Here is a 27883-nt window from a genome sequence, read left to right on the forward strand (position 1 = left end):
AAACCAACTGACCTAACTGGGGAAGATAAACCAAGGAATGTCCGTCTTTACAAAAGCAGCTTTGTAACCAAGGCCAGAGTCGATCTGCAGCTCTGTCCAGTGATTCGCAAGCACAACACAAAACAACGCTGGAATGTTCTTGAAGCAGCCGCTGCTTGTTTCCTATCATATGAATGCACGTCTAACTGTCATGAATGGGGAGGTGAAAAGGTGATGCAAACGTGTTGCCTTTGGGGGCACAGACAAAATAGGACAGGAGGGGGAAAAGTGTCCTTGAATACAACAGAAAAGTGTAAATTGTAAAGGCCATTAGGTAGTAGAGCCATAGTCACGAGGGAAAACAGGAGACCTCGCCTACTGTTACACCAATGCTCAGGTTTATTGTGCGGAAGGTTCAAATACAATTTGAAATTCCTACTCTTTGTATGCAGAGGCATTCATGAAAGGTTGAGCAATTGAAAGCGGGACATTGTAATGATGTGTGTGTGTGTGTGTGTGTGTGTGTGTGTGTGTGTGTGTGTGTGTGTGTGTGTGTGTGTGTGTGTGTGTGTGTGTGTGTGTGTGTGTGTGTGTGTGTGTGTGTGTGTGTGTGTGTGTGTGTGTGTGTGTGTGTGTGTGTGTGTGTGTGTGTCACAGGGACACAAAACACAACAATGATAGGTCACAGAATTTAAATGCCTGTTTGTCCACATGTTTGACCCGTGTGAGGCCTTGAGTGTGCAGATGGGACTGAAAATATGCTTTCAAAAACACGTGTTGCACAACAAATCTTAAGTGCAAAGAATACTTAGCATCATTTTCTAATACAATGGTGTATTGTTTAAAATCTTAACCTGATGATGATATTGACTTTGATGCAATTATTAAATCTGTATCCGCAGAGAGTGTTAAAGCTGTATAAACGTATACCAAGCATAAACAAAACCATAAGCCTGAAACTGATGCCGCTAAATGCTATTCAGATGTCATACATGTTGGAGTTGAACGTGTCCAAATGTTCTGTTGGTTGTTCTTTAAATGTATTTTTATAATTTGTTTAAAGTCCGGGAGCCTGGTGTTGAGAAAGGTTAGGGTTGTTTAATGATAGAAATGTATTAGATTTTAATGCACGCCTTTCTGCCTCGTTCATCGTCTCACATCATTACTTTGCATAGTTTAAAAAAACATTTTCTAAAGCCAGTCGTTTCCTCCAAGTCTCTCGTGTCGGTTTGGTTCTCACAGGAATGCAGCTGTGAATCTTTTTCGGCGAGCTTAAGCCCGACTCTTGTGTGAATCGTGTCAAAACACGCAGACATCACTTAGTCCACGAGAGCTGGGAGAGGCAGGCGGGCCGGGGGTCTCCGCTGAGCTGTCCGGCCCTTAAGGTCACCTGGCAATTAACCTCTGACCGGGCAGCATGTCCCGCCTCCATTTGCTTACGTGTTGTCTCACACTTTCCTCGCACATACACTCTTTTTGGACACTTCTTAAAAAAGTTAGGGCACAAAACACTTTCATTTTGCAGCTTTTTTTTTTACGTTTTTTAACGTTTTCTAAAGAGTTTTTATTACGGCAAAAACACACACTGTAAAATGAACGCTCACTGAGGTGGCTCAATATAAGAAAGCCAGCTTTTAGTCCATCATTTCGGCTTTTCCTTTTCCTCCTGATAACCGCTCTCCTCTCCCTCAAACTAATCCAAACCCTCCCTCTCCTCTCCCCCCCGACTACGCGACCCCTGACCCTACGCACCTCTTTGAATGTCACATGACCGTGCAGGTGTGGAGGGGTCTCGGCCCCGGCCAACCCCCAATTAGTGACCCTAATTAGTGAAGGGGCCCCCCTGATGGGCCGCTGAGCGGCTTTATAGGAGGAGGAGGAGGAGGAGGAGGAGGAGGAGGAGGAGGAGGAGGAGAGGGAGGAGGAGGAGGGGGAGGAGAGGGGGGAGGACGGGAGGAAAGTGGTGCATTCCTAAAGGTCTGTGGACCCTCCAGAATCACACACAAACACATACGGTGGTTATTAAAAGAAAAAACACGGAGCTGAGAGTTCATTTGTCGAAGTACAACAAACAGCGATGTGAAAGCGATCCGGAGCGTCGGCATGAGACCGGAGGAAGCAGCCGTGACGCATTCACAGCAGCTTTTTCATTCTTACCTAGAGTTTGTAAAAATAAAAAAAATCATAATTGAGAAAATTAGATTTGTTTATTTTGGTAAATATATTTATTTACGAAATAATAAGTGCTAAATTCTTATCCTGTGTCCTATGTTAATTATGTTTGTACATATAGTTATGGAAACTGAGTATAAACACTAAATGAATAACATAATGCATGTCGATGTCTGCAGCTAACGACTTTTTTAAGTGTCTATTAATGTACTTTATTTGTCAACAATTATTAATTTCGTTTAAAACAGACTTATTTGACTATATATGTTATTCTCACAATTACATTAATGAACCCAAGAGTATATACTTTTGTGATGAATGCTAAATAACTCAAAACAAAGGGTTTCTGCCACCCCTCATTAGGGGGGCTAACTGCCCGGAAAAAAGCATTTATTGTGTTTTTACATCAAAATGCATAATTTAAAATGACATGGATTTATTAACCTCATCCATCATATCCACTGCACTTGATTTGGAGATATGGCATTATGTGTTGCAGGAATGACGGATATTATGGTGTTATCGAAATAGAAACAAACATTCCTGCTGTTTTCTACCAAACTGATGCAATCAATGCAAGTTATGTACAATTAAATATGGATCAAATGTACACTGATATCGTTCTGTCATTAGACCTACTGAAAAGTGATTGTTTTTAAAGCTTAACCTGAATTGTTTGGTTGGTTTATTTATTCTATCACATTTGATTCAATAAACAAAAACAAAAAAAGGAAATAGGGAAAAAAGTAACTTCAAACAAACAGTTATTAGAGTTGAGGCAGTAGTGGTGTCCTCTTAACAACTACATTATTGTTTGTTGATGATTAAGATTTATTTATTATTATTTAGAGAGATTATTAATCCGTTCCGGCTGCCTGTAAGTCAATTTAACATGTTTGCACTTTCAGCCAAACAAAATAAATAGTCCAAATAATCATTGGAAATGCAGAAATAATGTATATATATTTTCATTAAATTACCGAATTAAATGCCCATTTTTTTTTATAAATGCCTTCGCCTAGAATAATAATTAGATATCAAATACTTCATCACAGATTCTGCTACATATATTTAAAAAGAATATATTACTTTTTACATTATTTAGTTTTTACCGTGACAATTAAGATATATTTTCCTCCCTTAGCTGCGAACGCAACGTGAAATCAGGTTCCTAATTGTATAGCTTATTACGGCAGCTATGACAAATTAAAACCTCCATTAAAAACCGTATTAATTGAGTTGCAGCAATGGAGGCTGTTTGCCGCCACAGCTCCTTCCTCTCCTCCTCTCCTCCCTTTCTCCTCCCCTCCTCCCCTCCTCTACAACAGGCCACCCATCTGGTCTCCTTTCTGCTGAACCCTCTCGCCTTTTCCTCACTCAAATAAAAGGTGCCAATCACTATAATTGGCACCCTGCAGATCAATTGTCCCAGCCTCGGAGAAATGCCCCTCGCTGAAGTCTGGGGGATACGCTGAGAGTAGTGTGTTACCTTTACAGCTTAGTCCTTCTCTCTTTTGTTTATCCTGCATTTGACACGTCGTTCGGAGAGTTTGGGTAGGACATCATTAAAGAGGGAATTAGCTGACACTTAGGGTTTTTAAATCAGTTAGCTGTTGTCTTTTCAACAAAGACTTAGAGCGGTCCATGAGACAACCTATGGAGACTCAAAGTGTTCAGTACTTTAAAGAGGTGGAAGAAATACTCAGGTATTTCACTTATACAGTAGCAATACCTGTAGGTAAATAAAGTAAAAGCTCTGCAATCAAAACTTCCCTTTAGTACACTCCAAGTAGAACGGTCAAAGTATACAAACAAGTTAAATTACACACTATGCAGAAAGGCCTATTTTCGGCCTCCTGGATTATAACCTGTGATGCATCAATCACATAATACATGTTCCAATAAATCAATAAAGATTGATCTTAACGATAAAAACATATTTATTTATTGATTTTAATATTGTTCTAATCTGAGACTGCAAAGAGCTTTTAATGTGTAAAGGGGAATAGTATCTTTAGATTTAATATAAGGAATGTGGATTTATGTATGTTTAAATAACAGCTATACAGATTACTTACTGTATTTATTTGATCAAAAGTGAAAAACTGTCACAGATACAAAATAAATTAAATATTTAAATGTTGTTTTCTTGCGTGAAAATTGAATTGAATTTTGCAGTTAACAAAAGTGAATTAGGCATCAAATTACAACCTGACGTTTATGTTTTGTTCATATTTGGGGAAATGGCATACTACTTGAATCTGGCAATCCAATACTGATGAAATTGTAAATTTAAAGTGGTCAAAAGATAGAATTACATGGACCGCAAAAGGGCTTTTCATGGGCGTGCAGATTCTTCGACTACTTTACATGGACTGGATTAAACGTGTTATTTGACCAGCAGCCCTGTGTCCAAGTTCTTCCAATTACTTTTCATTCTTCAAAAGTATTTGTTATTGTCATGAAAATATGAGATGTATTTACCTCTAACATTGAGCAGAAGCGCCCACATCATTCCACTTTGTGTATTTTCATCCAATTAATAACCCAAGGGCGCATCAATTCACGTATTTGTGCCAGCATCCAAACCAGAAGAGAACTAAAAGTCTTCAAAGGCCTCCACAAAGAGACCTGAAAAGGTGAAATGTCCGCTACCTTGATGTTTCTGCCACGCTAATGGAAAGGACCAATAAGCCAAGGTTTTTGATGAATATGCGTGTGAGCAAAGGCCCTCCCAAAATCCTCAGTGAATAGAAAGAGCGAGTCAGATGTGAGTCAGATGTGTTGACAGAAACTCGTATTTTCACTGAATAACCCTTTAAAAGAAGTAAGATTGATTATTCAGTACAGAACATGTTACAAACACACATTTTAGATGCTAGTTTTCGTGGCTTTGAAGCAGAAATTGAAGAACACAGCAGGCAAATTACATAGACATATATTTATATGCATATGAATAAAAATACATATACATATTGTACAATATCTTGGCCGAGCGTGAAAACAGCTCTGTCAGCCCAGAAACAGAAGTAAGCCTCTTTAAATAAGTGCAAAATGTTAATGAGACAAAGAATTGTAAAGCATATATAAAGACTTTTTTTTTTTTAATGAATCTTCCGTCGCATTTTGTTTTTTCCTGTTAAAGTCACATGGAGCGGACATGGAGATAACTTGTGCAAAGACCCATTTATATATATTCATATATAAATTTATATCTATGTACATAGAGTTTGTTCATCATAAGTAGTAGATGGTGCCATTAGCTTGACATTAAGTCACTTTTACTGCTTAAAAGAAAGGAAGTTAAGGCCTATGCAGGACCTTGGCTGTGCATAAAGGGAAAATAAAATAAAAGGAACATTTCCACACAATCTCAAAAGGACTTTACCCAACAGAAAAACCCACGATGCAGTCGTGAGAAGGCCCACAATGCTTCTGAGATGGTGCTAAACAAGTGCAAGATGTCAAAAGCAACACTTCCACTCAGCTGGATTGAGGACAAGCAAAACAAAAAAGGCTTTGTTTAAGCGGCAGAGCTCTCACATCCCTCTCCTATGGCCGCTGCTCGTCGTGAATGAGCGTACAATACAGTAACTGCAGATTTACATGACAAAACACCACGTACAGTGACGGAACATGAGTCAATGCTGATTCTGAATGGATGGAAATGTCTTCTGTAACCACAACTCCTCTACTGTCACAAATAACAGAGAATGGGATCATTAAGAAGAGTTTGTTGCAGAGCCCCTCTTTTCCTAGCACAGCTCTGAATCATGCAACGCGAAAATAAATATTCCAGTAAAAAAACTTGACTGTTTTGCTTACAGGAAAGCATGACGCAAAACGCCCCTCTGGTGAGTGAACGGGAGGAAAGGGACGGTTTGTGAAAGGATACAGCGGCCTTACATGAGAAGCAGCCTCCTGACCTCTCAGCTCCATCGCTCTGCTGAATATTTCATGCCACAGCGTGTGCATTATGGATAGTGCTTATAGAAATAATACAGCACAAGTGCACCGCCGCAAAGAGCCCGGGAGTGGATAACAGGGGTTTTCGCAGTACTGCTGGGGCCTGAACACAACAATAACAAATCACCTGCTATCCCGGGTGCAAAAAGGCCGCCAGACAGAGGTTTTCTTTCATAAGCTGAGGTCAAAGCCTTCCCATGCATTTATCTGCAGCTGGAAACACGCTTTAGACGCAGCCTGGCTTTTACTTGTGAGCAGCTTTTTAAATTGATGTCACAATAGTGGTCGCTTTTTCTTTAAATAGGTGTCGAGCCACCTACAGCGAGCACATATTAAACCTCACAATGAGAAGACAGGAATGGGTAGTAAGAAGTGGAGAGGAGAAGCAGCTGGCAGAGGTTGTGAAAAGGGGCGAGAACTCATCTGACACAAACAGATTGAGGGCAAATTGTGGGGAATTGAAGGCGAGATTTGATTTTCTTTGGACAACAAGGACACATGGCATCATATGGGAAAAACACAGCTGATGTATGTAGGGTGTCTCAGAGTGGGCTGTTTTCTGATCCTGGAGTCAATTTAGGATCGGGAGGATCATCAAGTGTCGAGTCTCACTAAAGCTGGGATTTTTCAATAAGGAGAAAATGGGGGGCACATACATGAGGATGTATAAAAACCTACAAACATAAAGTGCTTTCAATGGGGGGGGCAAGCAGGAGGGCCAACAGTCTAAAGAGGGGGAAACATGGCGCAAACACAAATAAAGAAAAATAAAATATATTATTGAAAATATTTAAGATGCTGCAATGTAAGCAGACCGTTAGAGTCTCCTGTGTAAAAATACATTTTGTGTGATTATGGATATGACCTGATGAGAGAGTACTTCTGATAGCTGTGATGCTGCAAACCATAATATGGGCAACTTAAATAAAATAAAATGTGAAAATGTGAGATTTACATTTTTTTTCTCAGAGGCTGTTGTGGTTAATTGTCATATATGAGAAAGGATATAAAGATAATTGTATTTTTTTGTAGCTGGAACTAGAAAATGCGTGGATTTAGCTTGAAATATGAACAAAATTGATAATTAAAATCGACCGGCCGACACACGTTTGGTTCTGTAAATACAATAATTGTTCAAAAAGTGGGACAGATGTTATGAAAACCTAGATTTGAGTCTGATTTAACGGTCAAAATCAATCAAAAACTGTACATTTGGGCTCAAAGGTCATCTCAGTTTGACCTTGACTTGCTTCAGTGGTTGGAGGACACACACCTCCAAAGCTTGGTCCATAAATGCTTTGGCAGAGTCTCACCAGCTTCCTCACACACTTCTTAATGTTCTTTTATATTAAAACTATGGGATCTAGATATGTGAGTTTTGCACCGTTTGTCCAGATCCTACCACATTATACACAAACACAACCAAATAAAGAATTTACATAAAACTACTGCTGGACACCAAAGAGACTGATATTTAAATGCTACGATTCTTTTTTTTTTTTTCAGTGTTTCTTCCATATTGTGATAGCACATTAACTCAAATCAAACATGGCCACTTGTACGGGAATATGTACTGAAATGTGTACAAACTGCTCCCATTGAATTATCTTATTCAGACGCTGATTCAGTCTGAACTATCCATGTCAAGTATTTTTTTTTTTTCCTGAACAGTAAAATTAAGGCCTGTATAGAGAGAGAAAACCACACACACAAACTCACTGGACAAAAAGTGAAGAGTCACTGAAACCACTGCGAAGAGAGCGGTGCTAAAACATCTGCCTGTCAGGGTCCACGCAACACACACACGGCATTTCCTGCAAAAATGTTTTTTTTTTTATGTGGGAGAGTCTCGGTCACATCACGTCCTTCCCGCCATCTTTTCACCATTTTGTGTCAACAGTGGCACAAAATGGTGCCGCATAGATCACATGATCCAGGTTGTTTTCTTTTCCCCCAAATCTGCTGAAAGTCAAGAGTCAGAGACGAGTCCCCAGGTGTCGCGGGACTTAAGAAACCGTCTTCTTCCCGCCATGATCTGCCTCCTTCCTGTCCAGCCGCATGTACGGCTCAAAAGCTGAAGAACCGCACCCGTAGACGGATGACAGTTCGTGGTGGGCGCCCCCCAGCAGCGGCATGGAGAAGCAGAGGGAGTGATGGGAGGGGACGCCCAGGCGGGGTGAGGGGGGGGTGCCGCCCAGCGAGGGCAGCGACAGCCCGAAAGTCCCCCCTACGAGGGAGGAGGGCGGAGTGCCCATCCCCTGAGAGGTGGAGGATCCGCCCGGGCTGCTCAGCAGGGAGCCGTTGGAGGGGTGGGGCCCCAGGAGGGAGTTGTGCGGCGGGATGGGGCCCGAGAGGAGGCGGCCCTGCTCCAGGAGCCGCAGGATGTTACAGGTGGCCAAGGACTCGTTGGAGGAGGAGGAGCGTTTGTCCGAGTCCTTCGTGGTGTCCTTCTTCTGTTTGGTCCGTCGGTTTTGGAACCAGACCTTGACCTGCAACAAGCGGTGGAGAGGAGAGATTCACGTCAGTATTTTTTTGTCGCAAACGCACACTTTGTCAGCGGAAAAGTCAGTAAAATCGATAAATAGAAGAGAGAATACAGGGAAAAGGGCTGGAAAGCCAGAGAAAACAGAAAACTATATCCTGAGTCTCACTGGGTTTCCGCATGGCGTGGAGAGAGGGCAGTAATACCTTGTCGGGCTATTATCACCTTGTTGTCATTTGGGAAGAATTAAATATGTGTGGTGTCTTGTTATGATACAGAATTCAAATTACATGACAACAAGGGGGAAAAGCGTTAAAACAACTTAAATAAAGAGAAAACTTCTCCATACAAAGACATTTAGTTCAGTTTGTGTTTTTCCATTCAGGAAATATTCAATTTTTCCCAGTTATTATAAATAAATTATTAAGAATAAGATTTAGAAAGCAATACGTCGGTGTGTTTGAACGTATCTACAATAGTTCTGACACCAAACTGCTCAAAGTTACAGCTTCCACTTGCTGAAAGTGTTTCATAACTCAAATCACTGATGTCTTACACTTGCGCACCCTGACAGTACCCTCTTGACATGCCCACAAGTTGTGGCGCAGGCTGGAAACACGACTTCTCTGTGACCTCCGCCTGCTTCATGCAGTAGCTATCACCGTTAGCATGCTAACGGTGATAGCACGCAGCACCTTAGCAGTAAACCAGTCGAACACGCATACTGAACAAGCAGAGATGCTGTAATCCCCCGGCACAGCCCATTGGATCAGATCAGTTGTTTTTCTCTGCACATTTGATCATGGTAGCACTTTACCTGCTCTCTCACTTCAAGGCCCTAATGTACATATGGGGGAGGGGCCGTGATATCGAAGCTATGCAGCGAAGAGGGAATATTATCAGTCACGATATGGAGACTGAAAGTAGAATAGAGGTATGTGCTAAATATAGCCATACAGTGAAAACGTTGACTTTAATGAAATGTCCACAGATTTCACACAACTGTATTATTAAGTACAAGTAGGTTCAACTTAATATTAATGCTTTCAACTACTACAGGACAGACATAATACATGTAATTAAAGTCAACATTTCAGTCCTTTCAGTGTAGGAAATGGAGAGCATTTGCAACATGAAACATTTCTGGCTCAAGAAGGTAATAAAATGGAATATTTTAATTAAAAAAACAGTCATAATCTGCTCCATCCTCCTCTCTCACGGCAGCTAACTTCCCCACATCACACCACCGGCATGCAGGTTGAGGACAGCTCGGTGAACTCTGCCTGTCCTTGTTCGCCGTGTTTAATTGATGGGGTGCAGCGTGGCTTTAATGTATAGCGTGTGATGTTGATCGGAAGGCAACGCGGGGTCACAGCAGATCGCTGCACGGAGAGCACCAGCGAGAGGAATCGCACACATCAAAAATGTATGCCATCCTAACCGAGTTTCAGTGTGTTTTCAGTGCGGCATGCAGAGAGGTGGGTGATTTTTTGTTGGGCTATTATCATCGTGTTGTCATAAGGGAAGGATGAAATATTTAGTGTCTTGTGATGACACAGTTCAAATGAGATCAGAAAAAGGGGAGAAAAGCGTTACAAACTCAGAAAAAGTCTGTAAATTGAAAGACATTCGAGGGATCCATGCGGAAACAATTTACATTTTCCTGGTTATTCTTTAAAAATGTATAAAGGATTGTATTTTGAAGATGATTTTTTATAGGTCGGTCTGTGGAGTGCTTTATATACAAAAGTTCTTCCACCATTGATTTTCATTGTTTTCACTATCAAATAAAGGAATAGTGAAGTAAAGAAATATTGAAACAAGGCCCTTCATGATGTCTTGTGTACTTCATTAACACATTTAGATTGATAAACAACAGAACAAAGCAACAAAAGGTCACATTGAGGAGTGGTCATCGGACTAAAACAACTATCTTTTGGATTCTGGTCCTTCTGGCTGGTTCAGTAACTTCTGATAAAATGGCTTATGCTAAGAAAGATGTTTGTCATGAAGCAACAAAGACTGATGCTTGTTTTAATACAGACCTGTGTTACCAGACACAACAACCATGTTTATTCCTCCTCTATTTTGCAACCGTCCTCCGCTGCCCTCTACCTAAGTTCACCCAACACGACATGCAAAGTCGTTACGCACACACCAGACTTTCCATCAGCCTCTTCACGATCTTCGTAGAATTCAAGTGATCTAATCCCCGATACCTGGTTATCAAAGCACCTTTGTGCAGTCAGCACCACGTGAACAAACAACAATGTTACGAAGAGTCTCCTGATTGGTTGACACGAGATTTAGTAGTTGTTGATAGTGTGGTAATCAGGCCGGCTGGTGGTAACTATAGTATCACTGCACTCTAAAAGCTCGGCAGGCAGTTATAGGGGAGCGAGATCCTCGTACTGCCACTGACCGCGATGCAAATGATGGGATCGGAGAGCTCAGGGAGGAATACTGATGCCAGCAAGTCTTACTGTAAAGACCAGATGAGGCTGGGAGGGAGGGAGGGAGGGAGGGATAGTGGAGATGGAGATAAGAGGGGAGATGGAGGAAGGGAGGGATTATCGGCACAAATGATCTCCGTGAAGCTGCTTCTATTTCTTCCTCGTTAGGTCACGCACTGCCTCTCTGAAATCTCTCTCTCACGCACTGCCTCTCTGAAATCTCTCTGTGCATTTTACTCATGCGCCGCCGCCGCCTGCCGAGCACCACAGCCTTTTAAAAGCTTTCATTTCAGATGAAACTCCCAACCTCTCCCATGTTGTGGGCGGGGCTTAATCTTCACATGACACTATACTCCCATCCATTGGTGTGGGAGAAAAGAAAAGGAAGCTCGCTTGTGTTTTACCGGGGGATTTCATTAGAGGGAGAAAATGATGAGAGGGGAAGAAAGCAAAGCTGCCTTTGATACATCTACACTATTGGATGTAAATCCTTTTTAATGGGATCCAGGGTTCAGAGCCGGGGCAGAGATTACAGAGGGAGATCTGGATATGGCGACCTGCATTTGCCCCCGGCCTCGCCCTCTTAGCCCCGCCCTGCTGCACTCTGGCCCACGAGGGCCAGGCCGGGGCATTGGGGGGGATCAAGGACTGAAGTGAAGGTGGCAAAACCAAAACTAGTGGACGCATGGTTGTACCCTCATATTGTGATTGCGTTTTAAGGTCAAGCACTTTTTTTCTATTTAAGTGTTATTTACTGTATACTGCTTCCATTTACGAACCAACCCCATTGAAACAGAAGCCACACTACCCTGTCCTGTCTGGGGAAAAGTTTAATTCATTATAACTTAGAACATTTATCGACAAATGCCTCACAAAGATATGGTAACTTTAAATAAGGTTCAGGTGTTCCCTTATTCCAATGGGTACTGAAGTAAAAAGTGGATTTGTTGGGAACATCACATTTCCAAACATACTATTTAATACACTTCTTTCATATAATCTGATTGGTTTAAACTGGAAATACATTGAATTACGGAAGCAAAATTAGGACAAAATCAGAGCGAGGTGGGACGTCATCGCGCCGGATCAAGGGCCCAAACACAAGGTAGGGGATAGAAATTAGAGGGTGGGGTTAAATGCATGCAGGGTGGGGTAAACTGAAGGTCAGGGAGAGATGATCAGGCCGACAGACGTCAGCCAATCACAGGCCTGCGTTGTGAATCCAGACAGCTGCAAAGAGAGCGGCAGGCGAACTGGGCTAGAGGTAAAAAGGTTAAGCCAGATCAAGACCCCGCGTACAGATCCACCGAGGATCCATATGCGTCTATAAAAAAAATCAGCTAAGCCCCGACCCACCATGATCCAAGTCACAGTTGGAATAAAGAAAATGTTTGCTTGTTTAGACGTTTCTATAATTCTCTCTCGTATATTTATCTCTGTTTTTAATCACTTTACTGCAACTCAGCTAAGAGGAACTGGTCTACGCTACGGCCATGGAGCGCATTAACCCAAACATCTAACGCGATATAACACTTGCCGCTATAATGCCCATAATGCTGCACAGAGAGGAACGTGGGATTGTGACGGTAAAGTCTTTAAGAAGGACACTTGGTGAAAGTCTTTCACACTTTCCATGACCCCTCCAGCAGCTCGCTGCTCCCGTGCTGACCCTGCTCAGACCCCCTGATCCCAGGCATGTGATGAGCCGCAGCACACAATGAAAACTCTTTTCCGGAGAGTTTGTACCAGGCGGACCGGCGGCCATTCATCTGTGTGTAACAGACCAGTGGATACTCAACTAAATCTAACGTACCAATGGCGTTGTATGGGAAGGACCATCGGACGCCATGATGAAGAAACTTAAACGTAGTGCGCCAACACAATGACTTACTCAATGTTACGGATTATACAAACAACATAAGCAATTAAGTATTTTAAAGGTCACCTATTATGCAAAATCCACTTTTTCATGTCTCTTCTACATCAACATGTGTCCCCTCTTCTTCATGTCTCTTCTACGATTTTTTGTCTTGTGTAACCATTAGCCAATCAGCAACCAAGGTAACCCCCCCCCCCCCCCCTTATCACCTGAATCTCCTCTAGAGCACCATTGAGTTCTTTGTTACCAAATCTCTCTCAGAGGGGCGTGGGGAGGGGCTCCTTATTTTTATCTAAAGTAACAAACAGAGAATCAGCACTTTGGAAACAGGGCTGAAACAGAGGGGATTATGGGTAATGCTGCAATGATCTGTTTGGTGTTTGGAGCCAAACAGAGACATGTTTGTATATATCTGAGAGCTATAATAAAGTAATGAAAAACATTGTAATAGGGGACCTTTAAATGATTGCCTTTCACAAGAAACTGGCCACTGTTTACGTCAATGTAACTCTTAATTGTTCAGACTGGAAGAGCCTTTGATTCAAGAAAAACCAATACACAAAAATTGTGTTTAGAAATCAAGCTAAAAAAAGTTTCTTTATTTATGTTTTGTTTTATTAAATATTACATTTCCGTTGCCGTTTGGTGTACTGTGGATAAAACCACTTGAATGAATTATTCATGTTAAGGAAACATATCCTTTTCAGCTTCAAAATTAAACAAATACATACAGTATGTAAGGTCCATTTTAAACCAAGACACTAGGTAAAAGTTCAAATCCAAATGCAAACTTCAAGATGTGTAAAAAAAGTGTTTGATCTTATCGGCTGTCTAAACCGGATGGGCCAAAATGGACATGAGTTATTTAATGATCTCTGTAAGTCTTTAAAAGAGGAGAATGGCATTTCCTGTCTGGGCCACTAAACGTTGGAAGTTGAACAATTCTTTTTTTTTTACTTCAACAATACTTTTATTTTGAAGAATATGAAATGTTTGCTTTCAATAGCCATGTAAACAGGTCTGAAGCGAAGGTTTCAGATGACAGCATCTCAGTATCATATATGAGAAATTAAAGGAATGAAATTGTTCGCCTGAATTGAATCTCTGTGCTTTGCAAACCGACCCAAGTTTTTTTTTTTCTTAAAATCCATCACCCTTAAGATTAATAAACAATCACTTCATAGGAGACATAAAACCCTGGTTCTGCTCAAGTAATTTTCCACGAACACTCGTCTCCATCCATCTCTTCCTCTCCTCATCAACCAAACATCGACTACATTCACCTGCCTCCCATCTTTTCACTATACTTCCCTCAACAAAATCACCAATACCACCACATACTAGTGCATGTCCTGAGTTGAATGCCGATGATGCGGTCATCTTTATACACGGGAAGAGCACTGAAATGATCTCATCTCTCTCATGCTTTGGACAAGGTTCAACACTGGCTGAACAACATTTGCTTGCAGTTAAACGTAAACAAAAAGTTCAGTAAACGACCAGTCAAAATCAAAGGATCCAATGTGTTTTGAAACGGAGCAGAAATAGAACTAGTCTCCCAGTTCAAGTATCTTGGAGTCATACTGGACTCGAACTTGACTTTTAAGAAACATATTAAGAAGGTATCCAATACCGTTAAATTCAACTTGCAACATTTTAAACAAATCAGACCTTTCTTAACTGTCAATGCTGCAAAGTCATACCTCCACTGTATGATTCTATCCCACATTGAATACTGTTTTACAAACTGGTCGTTTCTTTGTGCCACAAACCTGAAACCCATAGCACAGCTGTTCAAGAGAGCTATCCAGGTGTTTGACAGAAAGCCACATTCATACCACCACTGTGCCACCCTTGAGAAACACTATTTCTTAGGTTTTGACAATTTTAAGTCTTTTAGAAGTATGTGTTTTATTTATAAATGTTTTCATGGACTGCCCCCCACCCCCCACAGAAACACACTGGACGCTGCACTAGGTCAGGAACCAGAGGAGACTGTGAGGTCCACTGCAGACGGACCACTTTTGGACAAAATGTCCTCTCCGTTAAAGGCAGCTCATTGTGGAATAGCCTCCCGACTGAGACACGGATCGTCCCACTCTCAATGGCTTCAAAGGTCAACTCAAAGAATGGATGAGAAGCAAACAGACGTGCAATCACCGCTAACTGCACTTTAACACAGGGGTATCTCCTCTTGCACTTAATGTATCGATGCAGCTATATTGTATTGCTGCTATATTGTATTGCTGCTATATTTGCTATATTGTACTGCCATGTCATAAATACTTGTATATTCTGCTCTTGCTCTTTTGCACTTCATGTATTTGCTATGTTTGTACATTTCATTTTCTTAAATGTTTTATGTGAGGGACTGCGGATGGAAAGTAGCTCAAAGCTAAATCTGGCATATTTACGCTTGCTACATTAATTGTTGAAGTGTTCAATAGTCCCTACCAAATAAACGATTAAAATAAATAAAAAAACATTTTAGCTGACTCCAAAACCTTATCATCTAACTTTGAGCGAATCAAAGCGACGTGGTCCTCCACATGTCCGGCCAGGTTCAGCCAGGGGTTAACCCCGTCTTATAGAAGCTGGTAGATATGGCTGCCTAATCCTCCTTAGCCCAAAAGCACTTGGGACTGTTTACGAGGCCCGGCTCTTTTTCTTACATTACATTACATTACATTGCATTTAGCTGACGCTTTTATCCAAAGCGACTTACAATAAGTGCATTCGACCAGGAAGACACAACCTTGAGGAAAACAGAATCATATAAGAACATCAGGTTTCAAAGAGCCAATCGTTTCAAGTGCTGCTCAACTGGCTAAGCCAGTCCTTTATTAGTATATAAGTGCTCTGTTAGCAGTTTTTCTCTCCCCTCTCTATCCACCCTCCCTCCAGCCTTTTACAAACATTCACCAGGTTTAGTTTACAGCCTTCACCTCCTCCCTTCTCATACTGTAACGAGATGTGCAGCACTCATTCAGCAGGGGGTTGAATGTGGTCCGTGACTTTTCTTACATGTCACCCCGCAGCCACTGGAATCAACTTTGGCAAAAATAAATATCTGGGTCTTTGGTATTTTAGGACTCATGTTTGTTTTGTTGTCAGAGCAGGAAATAGCAACACAGAAGTCTTAAGAACGGATGATGGTTGCAACATTTAGCTGCCATTTTTTCACGAGTGCATGACACACTCTTTGGCCCCCATACGTCTAACACTACATATAATGCATGTCCGTCTGTTCCTGATGTTTTTTTCCATGCCGGCATACTTCATTTACTTTGGGCTTTAACTCAGTATAAACTATAATAAATATATAATAAAAGTTTCATGTATTTAAATGTCTCCGCTGAATGCATTTGTGTTATTAGTTAATACATATGTGATTATACTAGAACCACTATATAATAACAATTTGATTGAATATGACTAAAGATTTCTAAGTTAAAAGACATTCCTGGCCGTTTTTTACAATAAGAATTGATAGTCAAACTTCCTAAATTAAACATAAACATTTGACATTCCCCTACAACGTATTTTTGGATTAAATACTGTATTTAATTTTATGAACATGGTTAAGATTCCAATCTCCACTTCAGGTTTGGAAAGATGCCACACAGGGAATCTACATTATAGATTTACTGCATGGACAACCTTTGACCGCCATGGCGATCCAAGCTCCAAAAGTAAAAACCTCTTGTATCAAATCTTGGATGATGTGGTCCTCCATATGTTTGGAAAATGACTCCTCACCTTCACACACACTCACACACACTTTACTCTGCCAGGAGCTGATGAAACAAGACAATTCAATCTGACAGAGTGATTAAGGACAACCGCAAATACGATTTAATTGCCATTATGTCAGAGCCTCGCAGGTTTCTTGACCGTCAGTGAGTGGAACAAAAGGACGATGCTCTCACTGCAGCTCAGAGAAATGAGGAAGGACTTTGTTTCTTTACATCACCAAACATTTTCTCTGAATGCATAAAGCAGCAAGTGTTTCCCTGTCTGTCTGCGTCCCTTCCCATCCCGTTCTCTATTCTGAGTGTTTGGACAATCCCCGTACTGTGCTGCCTCCTCGCTGCTACATCTGCACAGCGACACGTCATGGCTGGGTCCTCGACGCCCAGACGAGTGGCCAGACACCGGCTGTCTGACTGCCATTGAGAACAATACACACAACCAGGCATTCACTGTACGCAGACACAGAAACACAACTTGTTGTCTACAAAAACACTGATTTCCTACAATACGTGGTGTCAAACGAGCCTATTTTTCTGATTTTCAAGTAAAAAAGCAGAAATGCTATCAGTTTTCAACCTCAGAGTGTACTCCTGTGTCCATGTACAACAATGCCTGGACAATTGTACAATCCTTAATTAATAAAAATACTTCTAGATTATATTTTGTATTTGCAAAAGCAGTGTGTGCATCTGTAACTGGGTATTAGATTTATCAGGTCATACAAGGGTCAACTAGTTTTAATAGAGGCTTACTCTCTCTGGGATATTCCTCCTGCCAATGTTCTTATTATAATACGTTTTATAAATAGATTGATTTACAAGAAAATGATTAACATAAGTCATGAAGATCCTTTAGAAGGACAATACCAGCTCCAACACGTGACCTACAGCCTCTCTCTGTTGCCAGAAGCTAAACAAACATACAAGAAGCATCATTTTTAAGTTGTACACTTTCTAAGACACAATAAGAACACTACATAGTACACATCCATCATTAGGACGGTTTTTGGTCTTTGCATGGACATTGTTGTGGGAATGGTATTCAAACGAAGCTCACATCTGTGCGGCGTGCACTCATCTTTACATTAAAGATTAAACATGATTCCATCACTGAGCTCCGTCCCAGTTGCTGCAGGATTAAGCCCCAGCCAGACACCATTAAACCCATTGCTTCTCCATGGAAGAGCTGCAAACAACAATGGGCTGATACAATGGCAGAGTATACGTCCGCTGCACTCAAACTCAGCACACCGAGGAAGAGCTTAAAGTGACCTAAAATCTCCTGAAGTCACACAAATCATCCAAGAGTATGTCAAGAACATGGCAGGAATCCCCTCCAAATGTATTATCTCAACAAATATTGAGAACAAAGCTCATATTTACTCAAAAAAAACAGCACAAAAAAAACAGCAAGTAAAGCTTTCTCTGTGCTCGTTTACAGTAAATCCACACACATTTTAATTAACACCCATGATCCTCCTCCACATACCTTCACAATAAGAGCTGAAGAATCCCAGATCATCCATGTGTGCTATCTGTGAAAATACACCAGTAAACTGACCAGAAATTAAGAGGCTTTCATTTTTTTAGGTTACGGTTTCTGTGTGTTCCTGCTGTGTCCCGCTGGCCGGGAGCCACCTGTCGGGTTTTCAGTTACGCGTTAGTTCAGCAGTGTGAACGAGATGTAGGCTTCATTCTCGCGATGCTGCAGCTATACTAATACCGCAAAATACGTTTATTTGCGCATGGTTATGGATGCGTTTAAGTGTCAAATATCAGAATAGGAAGGAATCATTCTAAAGCGGCGTTTCTGTTCCATTAAATTCAGACGGGATTTAATCAAAGGTGGAAGAAACCCCGAGGCTCTTTACTGGAGTAAAAGTAGAATTAATGTGGTCTTAAAATATTGAAACTTCGTGTATCTAAAGTAAAAGTGCTGAGTATACCGACTAGCTCCTTTTTAATAACAGTGTTGCAGGATAATAATGTTATGTTTTTAAAAGGAAAAATATGTCAAGTCATTTTATTGTTAGTCGTTCGTCTACTGTGTATAATTAATGTATTGTATCACATCGCGTTTTCATGTAGCCTAAGTAGCTAGTAACTATGCGTGTTTTATAAACCTATGGAGTAAAAAGTAGGCTACAACAATTGCCACCAAAATGTAGTGGAATAAAAGTATGTGTAGGAAATGGAAATACCCTTGTAATGTACAAGTATACGATATTCGCGGTTGACTCATTTACAACTTACGGTTTTGGTGGATGAAGGAGAAAGTGAATATATGAAGTTTAACGTAATTTAAATATCTTGAAATTGTTAACGGCGGATTGGAACAATAAGACGCCATCCAATTGTAGGCCTTGACGTTTTTATTAAGCTGTTTTCTTGTTTTAGCCTACTCTTATTGTGTAGTTTTGGTGAAAGAAATGCGCAAAGTAGGCCTACGTGGTATCCAAATTGCGAAGACACAATATCTATCACACGTTACGTCAAAATCACCAGACATACATTTGAAAATAGTATGCTTTTTTTTAAGTAAACTTTCATTTGTTTATTAGTAAGTTATCTGCTTGTTTTTTTTGGAGACACATTAATGGAATTATTTATAATAATCGCATTGTCAATCATCATGCATTTGAACAAATAGTTTTCGATAATTAGATGAGCCTCTGTCCCATTAGGCCTGTGTGTGTGTGTGTGTGTGTGTGTGTGTGTGTGTGTGTGTGTGTGTGTGTGTGTGTGTGTGTGTGTGTGTGTGTGTGTGTGTGTGTGTGTGTGTGTGTGTGTGTGTGTGTGTGTGTGTGTGTGTGTGTGTGTGTGTGTGTGTGTGTGTGTGTGTGTGTGTGTGTGTTGTCTCCTGCCTCATTGCGTGATCAGTTCTAATACCTGACCAAACTAATTGGAGTGACATCATGGGTCAATGACAAAATCCCCAAACATTGTTAAAAAAACAATTAACGATCTAACCTCATATTACTGTAATTAGTATTTGTGTTTCAGGAACAGATACAAATAGAAAGGCCTGTCACGTTAAAAAAAACAGTGTGTGATAATAACGCTTTAATCGTGTTTTGGGAATTAATGTTTCTGAAACAAGTTAATTTGTTGAGAATATGAATGTGGCAGACGTCTGGGTTACAACCTGATAAATGAGTTTTTGGAACAATGATAAACAAAATTCGATAATTTTTCTTTATATTACTGTGAATGAAATAGGTTCAATATTCGTGGCAGACAAACAAATCTGATTAAATGTTTAACAGAAGTCAAATCCTAATTTTCTCACGTTTATATGCTATTTATATTGCACTACCTGAATCTATGATCACATCAAATGCGAGAAAAGCTTTAAAAACAAAAGGAAATATGCCAAAAACACGACTTGTTCAAAGTGATTTCATATTCCAATGCCTTTTGTTTAACTTTGAAATACTTTTTGTTTGCAGGGATAAATAGATGGATGATAGATTCAAATGAAACAAAGTAAGAGAAAAAGGCTGAAACGCTCGTATAATGGGAACAAACACACTGTAATTCACCTGAAAACTCGCTTAATAATGTCCTAAAACTTTGAGAGCTCCCTAATGTCTTTTTGCATGATTTGCCTTGAATGCTGAAATATTCAAACGCCACACATAATGCCAACTAAAAGCCTTTCGATCAGGCGTAGAAGCTGCTTCAATATCATTAAGAACATTCATGGGTTCAATATTTCACACCATTACGAGGACTGGAGACTTTTATTATTTACATTTTGTTCTCACTTGAAGGTCAGGCAGTTTTTCATTCAGCCAATCAGCGTCGACTCACAGCAGCAGGAAGCGGAGGCCCTCCCATTAACACCCCTAGTGTCAGCGCTAATGAGGGACACAGTGGCTGCTCTGTGCTCCCCAAACGTGTAAACGCACACACACCAACACACACTCAGACCCTTTATGTGTGAGTGTGTTTTTTTGTGCTTAGATATTAATGTTGGGTGTACTCGAGGGATGATGCGTAAAGCTCCTGCAACAAGTGTTTTGTATACACAAGAGGGGATTTAAATGCCAATAAAAGACACAAAACCATCCCCATGGCGCGTAATTGAATATTGTTATAACCAAAACATACTTTAAATGTATTTAGTGGCTTGAAGTTGTTTCGTTTTGAAACATCAACAGTAGCCTCACCCCATAGCTTTATAAGAAATGTTGTTTGACGTAGGCGTATTTAGACGTCGAAGCAGTGCGTTAATTATCCACAACTTTTCTTATTCTATCTTTATTTGGAGACCATACTGCATCAATAGCCTAGCCTATAGACGATGTCCTATGTTGTTAACATACAGGTTTATGTTGGGTATAAAACAGATGGAGAGTTAAGTGACCCATATGCCCATTTTAAAATTATAGCCGACAGACACTTTGGATAAAATAAGCAATAGTTGTGCTTTTCCCCAGAATGGACTCTCAATAAAGAATCTGAAATGTACAGGAAACAGACAACACCAATACACAGTGTTCTGGAGTTTATATCCTTTCGTGATTTGTAAATAAACAAAGAAAAAACAAATGTTACGCACAAAAACCTAAAATTGCTGCACGAGTTACAGTGACTTTAATATAAACACGCTGTTACTGCAGTGCTAAGTTGGTGTATAAGTGATGACGCACGTAATAAACACAGAGGGGTTGGGCTCGTGGAGCAGCAGATTTAAATGAAGCGCGGGGGCTTTCTGGCTGCTATGAAATGTCAGGACTGTTCAGAAGAACCCGGATGTACCGACAGGCCGATCCACTACCAACAACACGGGGCATTACCGTTTCTTGTTACGATACAAAAACACACAGCAAATGGTGTATACTGATTGTGTGAGCTGCACTGGAAGTAATTCAGGTATTCATTTTTTATTTAATATGTCAAACGAGGTTGCTTTTTTCGCTTCCCTTCTGTTTATTTATTTTGGATGTTCTCATTGCTGCTCAGGATAGTCAAATGCAACCATTACGCATTGAGTAACCGTTCTGCTTTTATGTCATACCTTCCAGATATACAAATAATTTTAAAGTAAATGTTGACAACCTTTCACATTTTTCCTTTAAATACCTGGGCTACATAAATGATCAGGCCATAGATACAAGGACTAATTTTACTCCGATATAGATATTGTACATGTTTTGGGTAGAATGTTTGCATTTGAAAATTTGATTGTGAACAAGCCACGTGAGTTTTTGGGCGTGGCAGCTCTTCTAATCCTCCTCTGTGATTGGCTGAGGAACCAACTAAAGAACCGCAAAACACCTGTGACTTTTTTCAAAAGTTAGGCTACTTTTAATCGAAATGACTAACACAATTTGCTTGACAAAAAATAAAATACCTACACTTTGTAACTCAAATGTAAAGATATCCTTTAAGGCTTTAGCCACCAGAGGCTAGGCTTAGCTTATATGTGACAATTGTTCTGCTAAGTAATTATCAACAATGTTCGTTATAGATTTTATAAAAACGTCAATGTAATGTTTGTTTTCATTGGTGGAGCTTTTAGCAATGGGTTTTCCATAAGACCAGTCAAAGTACCAATACATTATTGTCAAAATACATCCTTACAAGTATAATTCTGCATTCAAAATATTACTTCAATTAAATCACAAAAGTATTATCAGCAAATTGTATTTAAAGTATAGGCCTAAAAGATGTGCCTTTATGGGTGTATATATTTATGTGACATTTCCACATTGTTGCATCAAGTAGCATTTTACTGTTGTAGACAAACAAAGTTCCGATTGACTCTTTGGAAAATGTTTAAATAATGTGACTTAAAGAGTTCGTCCACTAGTTTAATTCTGAGAGATGCATTTAAAGCAGTTAAATAAATGTAGTGGAGTACATTTGCAGTGTTTCCCTTTCCAAGGAGTAGAAGTAAAGCCGACAATGGAAATACTCAATACCTCACAATTGTACTGAACAGTACTTGAGTACATTCTTCCTCACCTGAGTTTCAGAGAGGTTCAGCTGCCTCGCGAGCTCGGTGCGCTCGCGCCCCACCACGTACTGGCACCGCTGGAACTCGAGCTCCAGCCGGTACAGCTGCTCGGCCGTGAAGGAGGTCCGGGTCCGCTTGGGCCGGTCCAGGTCGAGGCCCTTCGGCAGGACGATCTCCCGGATGGTGCCTTTAGCGTCTGCGAACAAGAACACAACGAACAGTTAGACGTGGATTTTCTTGCCGTTTTTGTAGTAGAGATTTGATTATACGATATGCTTTTATTTTGAAGGGGGTTTTGGGAGAAAGTGGGTGGCGGGATTGGCGCACAATAGATGGCAAATGGTTATTTACCGGGGTAAACTCCAGGATATAATAACTGTATTGTACTGTTTGGTATTGGATCATCGAAATACATGCACATTAAAGATGGAGTTAAATGTTTACGTTTATCTCTTAAGAATTTCGCCGCTACAGAATATAGCTAAACACTCACGACATTATAACAAAAATATATGAGTGGTAGGCTATTTTACAGTTGTACTTGTAGGTTATAAAAAAGGTAAACACAAGTTTCTTTGAGGTGGTTTATAGGCCTACATGTATAGCCAAACTGATTAATAAGCAGTTAGGCTTATGGCTTAAAATTGTAAAAGAGAGTGTTAATGACATGTGCCCTGTGAAAGAGGCCCTTTTGTCATATCTACATAGGCCTATTTACAAAAGCGTTGTAAACATAATAACTCATAATAAATACTTGCCATTACATAAATGTATCAGTTTCAGGAAAACCTAATGTTTGTTGCTGAGATGTTCCTCATGTTAAGATGAAACTCTACGGCTAAATCCCTCAATGTTGTTCCACGTGACTGTGGGTGCAGGCTACGTCAGTCGTGCGTATATCTTGCACTTTCATTGACCTAACACTCCTATTTAAATCCTTGATTCAAAAGCGTTTGCAGCAAGAACGGCTTATTAGAAGAAAAGGCAGACAGTGGGATACAAATAAACGGAGATTTGTGTTGAGTGTTGTCTGTGACTGAAAGCAAGGAATATGTGTTCAGGGCCATTCGGTGTTTTACAACGAGTGGTCGTGCACTTAAAAGGTGGCATAGTTGTATTTCCCTGCATGGAAAATAATTGACAATCAACAGTTTCACTTTCAACTGTTTGACTTTTCAACTGTTTTCAAAGTCTGTGCGTCAGTATCCATCAACAACGACAACAACATCAATGACACGTGTTTGTTTATTATAGGTCAGGTGTTTTTTTTGTTATAGTACATTCATTTTTATATTCATCTAGTGGGGTCGTTTGTCACATATTGTCTAATGATTGCTTCTATCTGTCCAAAATATTTTCTGTAGAATAAAACAAATACAAATGAAATAGATGTTTTGTTTAAATGTGTACGAAACCAACATTAAAAGGTAGATTTTGGTAAATACAAATAATAATATAACCTATATCCTGGATGTGTCAGGGTCAATACACCCCGCCCCGGATCCAGGTTATTGTCGACACTAATTAATAAAATATGTTAAGGACACATTTTATTGTTTTAAATACCCGTTAAATCTGTTTACTTTTAGCTACACTGTAGCCGGGAATATTTGTTGGTATTTATCACATTGAATGGAAACGCAGGTCAGACAAGACCTCCTCTTTGTCCATGGTTTTGAGGTCATCAAATATGCAATCCAATAAAATATGAAGAGCACTGAATTAAATATGAAACAAAACTGATTGAACCGAACATCTATAGAGTTCTGGAGGTACCGCCTGCAGTTACCAAAACTATATGGAACAGATATAAACTGAGTGCATTTATAGAATTGTAGCTATAAAAATGGAATTCAAAATTAGTATGAAAGGCAAATCTCCCCTTACATTCAATTATATTTAAAAGCATGGAAATATAAAATAATATGAAGATCTGACATACAGCAGATGCGGGAGAAAAGTTAATGCGTACAAAGAAGAATGTGGGCTGCTTCTGCTAGAGCAGAGAAAATAAAAAAGTTAATGAAACGCAGTAATTTAATGAGTAAGTACCCGTAGTGTAATAAAATGTTATTTCAATCACAGGGGCAGTTATTCTTCAGTGTGTGGTTAGCCTAGAGGCCTAAAATACATAATGAAACATGCCTGAGAGGTATCTTTACGCACGGATTATGCGTAATGTGTCGCCAGGCAAGTTAGAGATGTTTTAAACCCTCCAAATATACACATTTACATGTGCAAAATGTTCTTCCCTGGCTTCACTAGAGGAGGGGAAATAAATAAATAACAGCTTACAGTGTGATGGAAACATTTGCAGGCAGAGGAGGTGCACCAGCGGCATTACGCAGACCTGCTGACCTCTCGGTGACCCCGCCACTGTGGAACAGCCGAGCATCCAGACTCGGCTTCAAAAACAAATCCTGACACTGCGGGCCTCACCTCTCCGTGTAATGTAAATTATGTTCAGAAAAAACCAGGCCCACATCCCGGTCCTTATACAGGCCACATTTCTCCCCTTTAACCGGCGATTGATTCAACACAGAAGCGATGATAAATCACTATATTTAACACAGTTAATGAAAACATGCCGGCCACGATCTCATGTGAAGAAATGCGCAATCTCATGTACACCAATAATCCTTAAACTGATATATTTCTAAATATATATATAACCTACTTTTTATATTTTTTCTGGAACTGACGACGAATCTGAAGAAGCAACAACAAATTAATCTAAATCCACGTTTAATTGTTTCCTTCTTTCTGCATTTTTTCTTCTCCTCCTCGCACATTCTGTGGCCTTCATAATAGTATTTATTTGGCGTTTTTATATTAACTTTAGCCTCATGGAAACGAGTTACGGTTCTTCTGTTTGGCACAGGACGACGCACGAGTTTACGTTCAATAAAGGATGCATCTAACCAGCCAGCAACAATAACATCCACAACATGCAGCCTATAACTGAGGACTGATAGGCCGACATATTGATTCTGCCCGCAGCAAACAACCACACAATGCTGCTAAAATACTGCACAAAAATACAAGTTGTAATTTTGTACGGATAGGATTTCTGAATGGAGGGGAATCCTGTAACGTGCTGACTTTGTGTTATTAGTGAGCGTTATACCCTTCATGTAAAAAATGGCCTGAATTCAAAATATGTCTCACGTAGCTTAATAATTGTATTATTTAATTTAGACTGATCCACTCGCTGGGTCTTTCCGTTTACGTGCTTAAAAATAACGTGAGCGTGCAGCATGTAACAGACATCTACTGTCCAGTTTAATTTAACATAATTCAAACGTAAAATAAATACAAATTATTTCAGATGATTTAGATTTAAAATGTGACTCCAATAAAAATCATCTATTATTACAATAAAACTCTTTAATTATATATTATTAATTTGAACAAATGACCAAATTGTATCCCTATATTTTACTGCAGTGATTTTATCTTAATTTGGTGGATTTTTAAAAAGTCCTGCAGGAGGGCGTGGGCACTCATATTAAATACAATATAATTCTGATGTTCATTAACATAACGTTGGCACACAAAGACATTCAGCTACTGACAAGTAAACTACACACACACACACACACACACACACACACACACACACACACACACACACACACACACACACACACACACACACACACACACACACACACACACACACACACACACACACACACACACTGTCACACACACACCGCTTCATAGTGGTTATCGATGGAGAGCTGTTAATGTTTTATTTATTACCATCAGCTCCTTTGTTAATAATTCTACAGTAACAGCCTACAGGGGGGAATGTCCTCTGATTGTATATCAATTATGATTTCCAACCTGTGTTAACAATAAAGATGTATTACATGCTTATCATAGCTATTGTTTTGATTGTTAAATTGGCCTAATTCCTTTTCAAACGAACACAAACAAGTCACATCAGATACAGACTGTACCAAATAAGGTTTGTATACGTTTAATTGATTAAATGATACACTGCAATTACTGATTTTATTTGGGATTGATATACGGGTGTGGTGTTACAGTCATTTGGGTATGACGGAAGTGAAAGTCGCCCATTGTTACCACAGCAGGGGCTTTAGGGGTGTTGTATTCAAGCATCAGTCCAGACACTTTTAGGTTACATTTCATATCTGCCTCATTTCAGTATAGGATATTTTAGAGTAGCATTTTGACAATGCTTTAATTATCTAACAACTCCAGATTCAGATTCATGTTTAACAGCACGTCTAGTCATTTTAATTATAGTATTATTGAGCCTATAATTACAGAAGGCCTGCATGTTGTTGGGACAATTATGAACTTCCTGAAACCTCTCCCAGTTTGTGAATTCGTTTTAAATGTTGCGTTCACGTACCTCTTACTAATATCCTCCGACAGTAGTCAGGGTCCACTCCCAAAAGTTTGTCGTGCCCGTCTTCGCTGGAGGACGTCGGGGTGGACGCTGAGGTCCCCGGGGTGTCGGTGGAGCTCTGAACCGGGGACCGGCTCCCTATCTCGGCGCGGCACTTCGTCTCCATCCGGTCCAGTGGGTTGGGTCCACAGCGGTGGTTCCCATCGCCCATAGTGGTGGTCTGATCGAACATCTACAAGTAATAGTTTTACTCTCTGAAGATAATCTCTCCTTCTGTAGCTGCTCACCTCGTCTTTTACTTTCTTCTCCTCTTTGCAAGTGTTCTGCTTTGCATGCCCTCTTCTGCCTCCAACAATTCAAAAGTAGATCCAGTTACAAGGAAACCATGCACTCCTGTTTGGAAGCCGGTGTGAGATTCAGGTGTCGCGGCATCACGCGCAGAGCAGTCCAAACCAGAGCAAGTGCTCTTACTATAGTAGCCAGGAGAAATGCATGGCGCAACCAGATCTATGGAGGAGGTGCCACAAAAGAACACACACTGCTCACCCACGTAGAAATAAAATGAGAGGAGGCGGCGCACCAAGAGAAGCGGTCACAGTTCACCGGGCACAGGAAAAGTTTCTCCCGGTGCTTCCCGAGCAGCCTGTTACTTCAGCCCCGGTAACATCCACTGCCTCTGTGTATCCGTGGGTGCATGTTGTTGGTGGTTAAATGGCCACATAGAAGGGGGTCTTCTGTCAACAAGAAAATATTTGTAGTGTTGAAACCCCTTCAGTATTCGGGACTCTTAGTACACATTCACGCACAAATAAAGTCAGCTTTAATCGTTTGTTTTACGCACGCTAACACCC

General features: G+C 40.3%; 1 protein-coding gene across 1 annotated transcript; it reads right to left on the reverse strand.

Moving 5' to 3' along the window:
• Window positions 1-5175: 5175 nt before the first annotated feature.
• Window positions 5176-27867, reverse strand: vax2 (ventral anterior homeobox 2). Its single transcript, XM_034106354.1, has 3 exons — window positions 27036-27867; window positions 22657-22844; window positions 5176-8606 (listed from the first exon to the last, which is right to left on the reverse strand). The coding sequence occupies exons 1-3, from the start codon at window positions 27262-27264 to the stop codon at window positions 8124-8126; spliced, it is 900 nt and encodes a 299-aa protein (XP_033962245.1). The 5' UTR covers window positions 27265-27867; the 3' UTR covers window positions 5176-8123.
• Window positions 27868-27883: the final 16 nt, after the last annotated feature.

This window comes from Pseudochaenichthys georgianus, chromosome 18 (genome assembly GCF_902827115.2).
Source record: "Pseudochaenichthys georgianus chromosome 18, fPseGeo1.2, whole genome shotgun sequence".
Classification (NCBI taxonomy): domain Eukaryota; kingdom Metazoa; phylum Chordata; class Actinopteri; order Perciformes; family Channichthyidae; genus Pseudochaenichthys; species Pseudochaenichthys georgianus.